The 12,758-nt window shown below is 35.3% G+C and overlaps 1 protein-coding gene across 1 annotated transcript; it reads right to left on the bottom strand.

Moving 5' to 3' along the window:
- Positions 1-529: 529 nt before the first annotated feature.
- Positions 530-2,428, bottom strand: LOC11423113 (purine-uracil permease NCS1). Its single transcript, XM_003590389.4, has one exon. It carries the CDS (start codon positions 2,404-2,406, stop codon positions 646-648), a length of 1,761 nt encoding a protein of 586 aa, XP_003590437.1. The 5' UTR covers positions 2,407-2,428; the 3' UTR covers positions 530-645.
- Positions 2,429-12,758: the final 10,330 nt, after the last annotated feature.

Below are 12,758 nucleotides of genomic sequence, written 5' to 3'. Positions count from 1 at the left end.
AACAATTTTCCTTATAATATAGGTTAGTTTACCCCCCTAAAAAAAATAGATTTCATTTGGTTTTGGATCATAATTGTCATAGTTGGTATATTTTATTCAAAAAAAAATAAAATTGTCATAGTTGGTATACTATAGCATTTCCTTAATTAATATTATAAATAAAACAAATATCGTTAAAATGTAGGCATCTAGTCCATAACAATAGCTGCAATTTTTTTTAGATGGAAAAAATGACAAAGTCATCATAAACTCATATAAACAAAGTGGAGGTGTCAGAATTCGATTCCTGATTATAAGGTCCAACCGAATAATTTCGGCATTTTCGCCAATTGAGTTATGACTTATGGGACAAAGACATGTATTCAAATTTTATCGTCTCATATATGGCTGGTGGATAGTAAGAATAGTAAGTAAGTACTTTTGTAGCTTTATATCTTCCATATACATGAAATTTTTTCGAGACCTAGCTCACTTAAATTTTAAATTATTGAAAGATTATAATTAAAGATAACTTATAACTCAAATATCCTTCATCCAAAGAAAAATGTCTTGCAAAGTTTGTGTATTGAGCATATCTGCATATGCATGCAAATCTACAATGTTCATATAAACATGAATTGAGAGGATCCATTAACTACTTTACACTTACTTTGCATCTGGCAAAAGGGGGTCTATTACAGCAGATTCACCTGGTTTCCTTCTCAAACTTAATAAAATCCAATACAAGAACCCTGCTGAAAAGAAACTAATAAACCAAGCATTGTTGTATACCACAACAAAAGCATTAGGAATTGAACTTAAAATTCCAACTTTCTGCAAGAAACCAGGAACAACAGGTAAAATTCCAACAACTAAAGCCACAATTGCTGCTACATTAAACCCCTTTGTATAATAGTATGCACCTAAAGGACTCCTTGTGTATAAATCACTTACCCTCAACTTCATTTTTTGTACAAGATAATAATCCACTAGAACAATCCCTCCAATTGGACCCATCAATGCAGAATAACCAACTAACCAAGTATAAACAAAACTCTCACTAGACTTCAAAAGCCTCCAAGGTTGAAACACAATTCCAAGTATTGCAGTTAAAATAGCACCTCTTCTAAAAGTGAACCATGAAGGGTTAAGATTAACAAGAGCATTGGCAGGTGCAACAACATTAGCAGCAATATTAGTTGTTAAAGTTGCAAGACTTATACCAACAATTGCAAGTACACTAGTTGTAAATCCACCAATTCTACCAAGAAGTTGAATTGGATTTGAAATAACTTCACCAAATATCACTTTTGTAGATGAAGTAACAACTAGACCAACAAATGTAAATAGCCCCATAAAAATAGGTAACCCAATTTGACCTATAACTTGATCTTTTTGACTCTTTGCATATCTAGTAAAATCAGGAATATTAAGAGCCACAGTAATCCAAAAACTTATATTAGCAGTAAGTGAAGGGAAAAAAACAGATAAAAACTCTGAATTTGTGAGCCTAGAAGATAAAGAAAAAATGTGATTAAAACCACCAGCTTTAACATAAGACCAAATAAGAAGACATGAAGTGAGAAAAATGAGTATTGGAGCTGAATATTTTTCAAGCTGTCTAATTCCATCAACACCCCTCCAAACTATAGCCAATTGGGCCACCCAAAATACCATAAAACATGAAAATTCAAGAGGGGAAGTACCAAGCCAAGGTAAAGAATTTGACAAAAATGTAATTTCTTTTAGTGAATTTGGTAGTAAAATGAAAATTGCTTCACCCCCAATCCATGATTCAATTCCATACCAACCACAACCAACTAAAGCTCTTAGAAGAGTTGGAATGTGAGCACCATGAATACCAAAAGAGGATCTAGCAAGAACTGGGAATGATATGCCATATTTTGTACCTGCATGGCCAGTAAGAATAAGTGGGAATAAAAGAATGATGTTGGCAAGAACAACTGTGGAGATTCCTTGCCACCATGACATACCAAGATCAACTAAGGAACCAGCTAGATAGTAAGATGGAACACCAACAACTAGTCCTATCCAAAGAGAAGCTATTTCAAGACCTGAGAATGTTCTTTGAGAAGGTGTAGTTGGTTTAAGATCTTCATTTGTGAGTGATGGATCAGGTTCAAATTCATGGTTTTTGAATGGTTGCATGTGGATAGAATTTGAAGAAGAGTTTGAACATTTCATTGAAGAGTGTTTTGAATTACCATGCATTGGGTTTGTTGGTTTTGATGGAATGGGAAGATGAGTGGAAGGGTAAAAGGGTCTTAGAAAAGGAGTGGTGGAGTGATGATGGAGGGTTAGAGTTAAGGATTTGAGTAGCATGTTGTTCATTGTAGATTGTAAAGTTTCAGGTGGTTGTAGAATGTAAAGATAGATAAATGAGTGATCTCTATTGTACAACGTCATTCTCTGTTTTTCTTTTTAATAAACCATCAATTTTAGTCTTTAATATTTCACTTTTTTTTTTTTGTGGCTTAAGTTAATTTTAAATAACAATTTCATCGTTTATTGTTTTTTTTGAGGTCATTTTGTTTTGTTTATACATGTATTTTTAAGCATTAAATTTAAAATTTGTATGAAAGCACCAATGAAGGATTCATATTTGATACTAAGAGTTCATATCAAAATAAAATTTAAATTTAAAATTCAAAACTTATATGAAAATTGATTAAAAAGACAAAAGTGAGTAATTTTCTACTACGTAATAAAAAGGTAAACCATGATATCATTACCTGAAATTAAATTAAGAGATGACAAAAATAATTTTTTGTTAATATTTTCTATAATTTATTAGTGCTTAAATTATATAAAATAATCAATAATTTAAATCTTTAAAGTGAATGATAATTCATCATATTAAGTAGTAGAATTTTAACAGTTGGAACTAAAGTGACACATTGAAATTTAAAATTTGGCAATGGAGCTCAAAGTAGTTAATTAGCTCCATCGTATGATATTGAATCGTTTGAGAGAACTTAGGTTTGATTTTTAGGTGAAACAATTCTTTATTATGTTATATTTACCTCACGATCGAATTCAGATTACCAACGCCCACTTCCTCCAGGGGGAACAAAAGGGTTAAAACCCAAAAAATAAATATGATACATTGATAACATTCATAGTGAAAACATCTATTTTTTAGTATTTAAATTGATCTTACGTGTACACATCATTTATTATAATTTTTTAATACTGATATTTAATAAGCATTCAATCCCATCAATCTATCACCTCTCACAAATTTCTTAAACAAATATCAGTAATCATCTATCAATAATTATATATCATAATATTTTAATATATTAAATAGAAATGAGTCTCACTGAAGATTTTCATGTAAACCTTATTTGCATTAAGTACGAAAAATTGGAGAGATCATTAGTTGGAGATGACCTGACTATCGTATTTTAATGATTATTTTTATTTTTATTTTTATTTTTATTTTTATAATTGCAAGGACTAATTAAAAGTACTGATACTTTAGAAAGTAAACCGATGTGTTATTTTTATTTTCTTAACTAAGCGCGGGGAAGGAAAAGCAATTTAAAACAAGCGGTATGACTTCGAATTTTTGAAAGTTTAGTAAGACATATAGTTTATTTGAAGATCTATTTTCTTAGAATTTACTATTTTAATAAAGAAAAATGTTAAATAGTGTTTTTAAGACATTGGTTAAGAGGACAAAAAATTAAAATATTGTATTGTAAAATAATAAAAAGTGGTAAATTTAATTTTTTAAGAGTTAAAAAGTTAAAAAATAGAAATATTTGATTTCTGTAACAAGTGATCTTAGGAAACTTCATAACCTTGTTTTAGAGAATATACATATATAAGATATCATTTTACAGTTTTGGGTGGTTTTCGTATTTGTTGGCACTGATTTCGTGGCAGTTGTTTTGTGTTTGTTTCGATTTGTCCCTGATCTATGAAGTGATGGTGGTGTGACCTGGTGATGGTGGTGAGGTAAGTTTCGGTTTTGGTGGTAAGAGGAGGTGATGGTGGTGGTTTTGATATTGTAGCTGCGGCGGTGCTATTTTCTTCCTTGTGGTTGCTGAGTTTGCGCCTGTTAGAAAAACACAGGTTGTTGGTGGTGTGAGGAGGTGCCGGTGGGTCTTCAACGGTTTGGTTCGATCAGAACATTCTCATCCGGTTCGACTACTCTGTTATCTGGTGGTTTGTCGATGTGGATCGATGGTGTTGCTGCTGTGAAGGTGGATTTTGTTGTTGCGCTGGATGTTGTTGTTGTTATTGCAAAGGTGGATTTGCTAAGGTGAGATCGATTGTTGTTGTGGTGAAGGTGGTTGTTGTTGTTTCAATTGTTATTGTTATCGGTGGTTTTTCAAAGGTTTGGTTTGTGTTCGTTCTTGACGTTGTTGTGTGAGGATTGTGTGGGAGTAACGGATTGTAGGTGGTGGAAGTTGTTTTTTATGACAACTTGTGATGATGGTTGAGGGTTTTTATGTATGTTGGGTGAGGATTTTGGATACAACTTTTGTTTTCCTTTGTATGTAGTTACCTACGACTCCTTGTCTAGCATTTCTTGTGCTGGTTAGGACTCATTGTGATTTTAATAAATTCTATTTTGGCTTCTTCAAAAAAAAAATATCATCTTGCAATTTTAGTTTATATTAATATATTTAAATATGTGAAAAATCAATTTTTATTTATAATAATACTAGTTTATTTACCTAACAAAATCTAGTTTATAACAATTTTGGAATTAATCAAAATCTACATTATCAATTCTAATTTTTCAGTTTTAAGAAAAGTGTCTTTAGATTTATGAACTTCTTTATTCCATTGTAACTGCCAACACAACAAGCGATTAGAAAATTGCTTTTTTGACATGAGAAACTTCACATTCACACAAGTAAATTACGTTAGGGCCCCTGACAGTAGTTAACTACCGTTGAGAAAACCGCCGGCAGTTAACTGCCGCTGGTCCCAGCGGTAGTTAACTACCGCTGTATTCTGTATCTTAAGAACGCAAAAAACTTCCAGTTCATAGTTACAAGTTCAAAACAACTCAAATCCAACTTCACCACAACTTCATCCCAACTTCAAATGCGCGGATTTGAGCCAAATTTCTTCAAGTAATTAACAAGTAAGTTATTTTCTTCCTATTTACATGCAAGTAATAACCGTATATTTGTGAAATGCATATATGTTATGATGTTTATAAGTTTGTTTTTTTGGCATTTTTTTGCAAGTTTGATGAATGACATAATGTGGTATGTTACATAAAGTTTGATGAATGTGTTATATTAAATTTTATGAATGCCTAAGTTTAATTTATCATATATGCTTAAGTTTAATTTGTGATAATGTAAGGGTTAGAACATTGCTCCATAATTTTGGCATAATGATAACCATAATGTAGAATAACCATAATGTGATAATGTAATTAGATTAGATTTGATGAATGCATAAGTTAGATTGGGATAATGTAGTTAGATTAGGTTTGATGAATGCATAAGTTAGATTAGGTTAGAACCATTGTTCCACGTATTTATGTTTTTTTAAATTTGTTTTGTACATATATGGCTAGGGATACGGATGAGCAGCAGCGGGTTATTAGAGAAGATAGGATGCGGGAAGGTAAAGCGGCGAGTACCGCTAGCGCTCGGAGAAAAGGGGGATCAAAACTTGTATGTCCCTAAGACTCGGAAGCGCAGGGACCCGAGGATAGATGGAGAGGGCTCACAGGTACAGGTGGATTACTCCTCCCAGGTGGTTGATCCGACACCAGCGCATGATTATGTTGGATATGCGGATGAGGGTTTTGTTGGATATGATCGGATGGAGGAGGAGAGAATGTTTTTTCAGCCGCCGCTGGACGAGACAGAGGATGAGGAGGTGAGAGATGATGAGGGGGTGCCACAGGATGTTGTGGAGGATTATCTTGAGGCAGATAATCTAGTTCCTGAGGGTGAGCCTAAGCCTCAAACTTAGCCACGACGTCGTCGTGTTTCGTTGATACCGCCGTATCCTGTTGGAGGGCCTCCCTTTCCTGGAGGACCAGAGACCACTTCACTGTTGTTCGACTACGCAAGGCACGTGGCGAACCCTCTTTGGATGAACCATCATAATGTAAGTGTTTAAATTGTTTAAAATTCTTTAAATGTTTTAAAGTGATTATTTAAAATAATGTAGCGTAAGTGTTTTAATTATTTAATATTATGTAGCGTAAGTGATTTAATTATTTAAAATAATGTAGCGTAAGTGTTTTAATTATTTAATATTACGTAGCGTAAGCGTTATAATTATTTAATATTATGTAGCGTAAGTGTTTGAATTATTTAAAATAGTAACAATGTCTTAATTAATTTGAATTTCAGATGTGGTATGATGAAGTGGGTTACAAGAGTATAAATGCAGGGAAAAGGATGAAAGAGCTTGATAAGCCGGAGGCGGGTTTGAGGTGGTTTTGGGAGCATGTGGAGGGGTCTGGCCTACATGATTTGATATAAACCGGGTATTCGACTGTGACCCATGCCATGATATGTGCTCTCTGCGAGAGGTGGCACACGAGACCAGTAGTTTTCATCTACCTGTGGGGCAGATGACGATCACTTTGGACGATGTGCATAATCTCCTACACATTCCTATTCACGGCCGCATGCTGGACGACGACGAGGCAATGGACCAGGACCATTCGATTGATTTGATGACCCGGTTGTTGGGCATGTCAGATGCTGATGCTAGGGATGAGGTTAGGAATGAATTTGCTGGTCATATCAGTTATCCCTCACTTAAGCGGATTTATGAGGACCACCTGACAGAGGCTAGACGGCTTGAGGAGCCACAGACGAGGGAGGATCTGCAGGAGAGAGGCAGGAGGAGGGTGTGTTGTGTGAGGAGTTTCCTTCTATATCTCGTTGGTTGTGTGTTGTTCACTAACAAAACAAACAGACACATCGACTTGATATATCTTGATTGCATGGCGGACTTGCAGGCGATTGGCAAGTGGTCATGGGAGGGATGACCTTATCTTACCTGTTCGATTATCTGGATGATTCTTTTATCCTGAATAACAGAACGATGGCTGGTTGTACGACTCTTTTATGGTAATAATTTAATATTTATCTTAATTTCTTTATGAATTTATTTTATAAATTTTATTATCATGTTAGATTATTTTATAATGTTTTAGATTTATTGAATATTTAACTCGAATAATTAATTTTGTGTATTATTTATTTTGTTGCATGGATGAATTTTGGAGCATTTGTCAGGTCCTTACCCAAGGAAGTCTAACCCGGGGTGGAAGCCGGAGAGACCATCTGCTGAAAGATGGCTTACTAGCAGAGGACATAAAGATATGCACCATTACCGCTTACGCATGGATCGCTTGGAGGTGGATGACGTCAGGTTTTCTACTTATGGTGATCACAGAGACGTGCATCCATTTCAGCTTCTGTGCACGTACTCGGGATGACTCATGTGCGGGAAGGAGAGGGTGTACCGTCATTTACCTGAACGGGTAAAGAGCAGTTATCCTTTGTACATGACGTTTCCAGACATCCGTCGGATGTCCCTCAGGTGCCTACGCGATTGCTGATCACTGTGTTGATGGACGCTCAGGCGTGGTTATTCACTGCTTGAGGAGATGGGTGTGAGAGACCATGGCATCATGCGCCTTGCTACATGGCTTGGTATGCCAAAGTCTCTCACCCTTGTATTCTCCCATCTGATAAAGGATCTCCACCCAGGCCGGCGAACGTGGAGCAAATCATAGAGGAGGAGCATGTCAGGGAGATGTCTGACACACTGACGATCATCCGGGATATGGTGCATATAGCTGATGATATTGTGGTCAGGCAAGCCGAGATGACTAAAGAGGAGATTTTCCAGGAGGTGATGCGGATAGCCGGTACTGGTCGCCCTGCCCTTATGTATCAGATTGTCAGGCGGCGTAGGGGGCCGAGGCATGCTAGGCAGCATGGTTGATTGTGATTAGGCTTTTTTTTTATGTATTTTTTGACTGTGACATATAATTATGACATGTTTCGTACATTTTGGTATTTCTATGACATTTTCCGACATACCTTTATATTATTTATTGCGTTTTAATTTTATCTGTTAAATATTATTTTGTACGTACGTTTTAATTTCTTAACATATCCTGGCTGTTTACTTTAATTTACAATTGGATGAAAAAACAGGAAAAATTATCCTGGATAACCAGTGCAGACAGCACTGGTCTAGTTTACTGGTATGAACGGCAGTTAACTGCCGCTGGTGCCAGCGGGTGTTAACTGCCGGCGCTTTATCCAACGGTTGTTAATTGCCGCTTGGGGACATTTTAGTATTTTACTTGTGTCAATATGAAGTTTTCATTGTCAGAAAAACAATTTTCAACGATTTTTTTTTTTTTAATTATGGTTTAGGCTCCGAAATCGTGGACCTTTTATTGTTGGCCATAAATTTTGATAAGAAGCTCCACTCTACTAAAAGATGAAGGGAATTGATGCTCGGACCCCTACAATTGTTCATGGAACCCCATTTTGAAAATCTTTTGTTTTCTTCTGACAGTTCTTACAATTTATATCATCTCATCTCATTTCAAGCATGGCTCCTCACCAAACTTTTGTGAAATTTAAGTATTTAAGCATTTCAAACCGGTGGAAATATTGGTTCCACAGAGACGCCGTCTTAGTTGAAATGCAACATTAATCACTGCTTTCATTTAGCTCGTGACACTCAGACGATGTCCATTATAATATTTAAACAAATGTTGCATTTCTAACTTGATGTGTCTTTGATGTACATTGTAAACTTGTTTTTATTCTCGTTAGATTATTTTTTTTTTTTATAACTTTCAAAGTCATCAAAACATTTATTAATTGCATCATACTCCTTATCATCTCAACAACATGCTTCATTCATTTGAGACCTAAAGTCTTAGTTTTGGCCACTTTGGCCCTTGGACTCATATGCAGAAAAACTTGGGTAGTATCTTATCCTTATTTTATTACCACCTTGACCCTGCCTTTTAGTTTTAAAATGTTGAAACTGTTCTTAGGTTTGATCTCACTATTTCTCAAAAATTAATCTATGATGGGAAGTCTTGACAATGTGATCTCCCAATACAACTTCAATAGAAACCAGCATTCGAAAAAAGAATTCTAAACCAACCATCACTTGTCAATTTCCTACAAAATTTAAACTATAGTCTAGATATAACATTCTTTTCATCTTTAGCCACAACCTCAAGCAATTCGTCAGCCACCACATTCTCACCTCACCTGTATAGTAACTAACCCAACACAATATGAACAGTTAGAAAAAAACCCTCACCATGTCAAAATCACAAATAGGTTCTCATATATTGTGAATTCTGTCAAAATCACACCAATGAAAAACAAAGATGTGTGGAGCAAAAGGAAGTGGTAATCAATAGATAAAGTGTCTCCAAGCAACAACAAAACAGACCTAAATCTAAGTGTAGAGCAACACCACAAGCATAATCAAAGCAATAAAGATAAGCAATGAAATAAAGGAACAAACACACCAAGATTGTTGACACAGTTCGGTCCAATATAACCTAATCTGGGGGAGAGAGCAGCTCTCCAATCCACTATGATGAAAGTGTTACAAAAGAGTTACAAGAAATTAGCTTACACAAGAACAAGACCTAATTTCTACCCATGGTGAATCTTAAGAGAAAACACAAAAGGAAGCTTTTTGATTCTTCCAATGGTGAAATCTCACTACCCAAGGTGCTTATAATGTTTCCCAACCCAAGAGACCTCACTACAAAGACACTCAACCTTAAAGTTACCTCCTTTGTAATCCAAGTTTCTCTCTCTAAAAGCTCTCTCTCAAAAATCTGCAAAGAAACACTTAAATAGTACACAGTGACAGACAAATCGCGCCGCGCCTGTCAGAATCGTGCCACGATTTTAAACGTACGACGCAAGGTACAACGTTCTTATCCACAAATCGCGCCGCGCCAGTACTAAATCGCGCCGCGCTTTGCCTTCAGCAAAAACATCAATTCTACCAAGATAAATCGCGTCACGGGTCCCAAAATCGCGCCACGATTTTTGCCTTTGCAGAATCAGAAATTTAAAGTCAATTTCAACATTTTCCTTCTTAATAATTCCATTTCTCTGTTACTTTAACTATATATGTGGCAATCTCTATCAATTAGTGGGGTTAGTTCGACACTCTGTTCTATATTATTGTATCACGCATAGAATAGTAGCCAGCAGCTTTGGACATGGACATGATCAAGTCTTTGTCTAGCTATATTTATGCTCAAATTAATTTTATAGCCATGTAGTGATTGCATACAAATGGCTTATCAACAAAATTGTGACGAGTCGTTGAAAAATTAGAAATAAATCATGATCATTGGGCATGTTGATCACATGTATGGTTCTAAATTGTAGTTTTTGATGTGGATGGAATGTGGTGAAAGATACAGCAGAATATTCATAATTGACAAATGTTTTGATCGTAATTGATATTTCAATTAGTGTTAAAAATCATATTCTTTTAATGGTTAACTATTGTAATCTAAGTGGAAGAATGTCAGTTAATTATTTTAGTTATTTAATTATGAATTGACATAATCAACTATGTTTTTTCTTTCAAAAAAAAAGTTTTATTTTTTTATTTATTTATAAAATGAATGGATTGGTGCAAATTCATCACAAGAGAAGAGAAAACATCTCAGCTAGGAGACATCCCATCCCTCACAATCATCTATACTACAAAACTTTAGAAGAATATATTATTAAAAATTAAGAACAGGGAAATAAGCTTGGGGACTAGGCCACAATTATTTAGGAATTATTAATATACACACACTATAGTCATTTATTATTAAGTACTACTTGATGAATATGTGTTCGTGTTGGGTCTTACTTATAGATAACTCGGTGATGAATTAGGTCATTCTACATGTCTTATGAGAGGTTTCTAACCTTAAACTTTATTTGCAAGTTTGAAGGTGAAGAGAGATGAGAGTTTAAGAAGGAAAAAAAAAAAAAAAAAGAATGAGCAAGTGAAAGAAATAGAAGATATTTGGAGGGGAGTGCTTTGGGAGGTTCATTTTTCTTCATAATACAAAATGCTCTTCATTTGGGGAAACTCAAAAATTGTATTGAGAGTGTGTTTTGAAAGGTTTTGAAAGGTTTATATGAATTCTTCAAATTTAATCTTTATTGTTATAATATTTTTAAATTTAAAAATATATTAATAATTAACATTAATCTATCATTCTTTAAACAACCGTTCTTTCAAAAAATATGAAACATTCATCTATTTTTTCCTATATTTCCCACCCTCCTAAACCCTCCCCTCCAAACTTTCAAACAAAGTCTTAGTTTTTTTTTTTAAACAGCAAATTTTATTAAACAACCAGATCTCTGTTCAAGACGAACAAAGACTGGTGAACCTGAGAATACAAACAAAAGGTGCCGTATATAGGCGGAACACCCGAAAATAAACACCCTAAAAACACCATGAGGACAACACCCACCAAAATCCCCTAAAACAGATACTTTCACGAAAACAGCCACTGTAAAAACGAAATCCAACACCACTCATCGTCACTACTCACCCCAAAGAAAAAATACCCCTCAAAAATCCAAATCCCATTCCTGAACACTAAAGCTGAGCCACAACGAAACGCTCCTATCTGAAAGATCATTCAGCTTCCACCACCTCTCGACCTCCGATCCACCGAAAGAAACCGTAAAAAGCCCAAAACCAAACTTGATCCAAAGAACTGACTCCCGATCTCGAATCAAAAGTGATCGGCCCGTTAGACTTTGAGACCAAAACAGAAGGGCACCCCCTCACCCTCGGTACACCAGAGAAACACCAAATCACGCCAAATAAGATTGCAGCCAGACACCGACTTCCAATCTCAAAGTACCCGCTTCCTCCAAACACCCTAAACACCTTAACAACCAAACAAGAGCTCGTGACGACGAAGAAGGACCCGAGTAACAGAGGCCGCCTCCAAAAGAAAATACCCTCAACAGACACCCGCCTCCTCACCTAAGCACCACCTCCACCACACAAACAGAAAACAAATAACGAACACTCAATGACTGGGGGGTCTGCCACCAAACAAGCAAAATTTGAAGCACCGCGGCCACCAAACAAGCAAAGTCTTAGTTGTTTATCTATTTAATCACTAGTACTCCCATTAGACACTAACCAAAACGTTCAAAACATGGGGCATGAGGCCTCTCTTCCTTGCTCTCATCTCTCACTAGACTGCTCAATCTCATGCTCTTCTTCACTCAATCCTATCTTAGGGACACCATTCTTTATCCATCTTTTAGTATATGTAATTGGCAATGTATACTTGCATTGAATCTATGATTATTATGTTAAATCCTTCATGTGCTTGATCTGAATCATCTGAGCTTGTAAGTACAATTTGATCATTGTGCGATGTGTTGCTTCTACCTCATGTGATTGAGATAATTTAAACTAAACATATATGTACCTTTTTGTTTATATATAAAGTCAAATAATTCTCTATATGTTCTTGTTTTCAGATTAAACTTTCACCTTTATATAAAGATCCACAAAAATGGCCTAATTCAGGGTCGGATATCATTTTTTTTTTATGCGGAGAGAGGATCAAGAGGAAAAGAAAATCTTCGAAAACATTTTGATGATACATCAAATATGAAGGTAGAGATCATATATCCTCTGAGAATATTACAAAATAACTTTTATATGTATATATATTATAGAAAAATACTACCAACACATTTTTTGACACACTT

This window comes from Medicago truncatula, chromosome 1 (assembly GCF_003473485.1).
Source record: "Medicago truncatula cultivar Jemalong A17 chromosome 1, MtrunA17r5.0-ANR, whole genome shotgun sequence".
Classification (NCBI taxonomy): Eukaryota; Viridiplantae; Streptophyta; class Magnoliopsida; order Fabales; family Fabaceae; genus Medicago; species Medicago truncatula.
The sequence above is the reverse complement of the archived record's forward strand: the minus strand, read 5'-3'. Positions and strand labels throughout refer to the sequence as shown.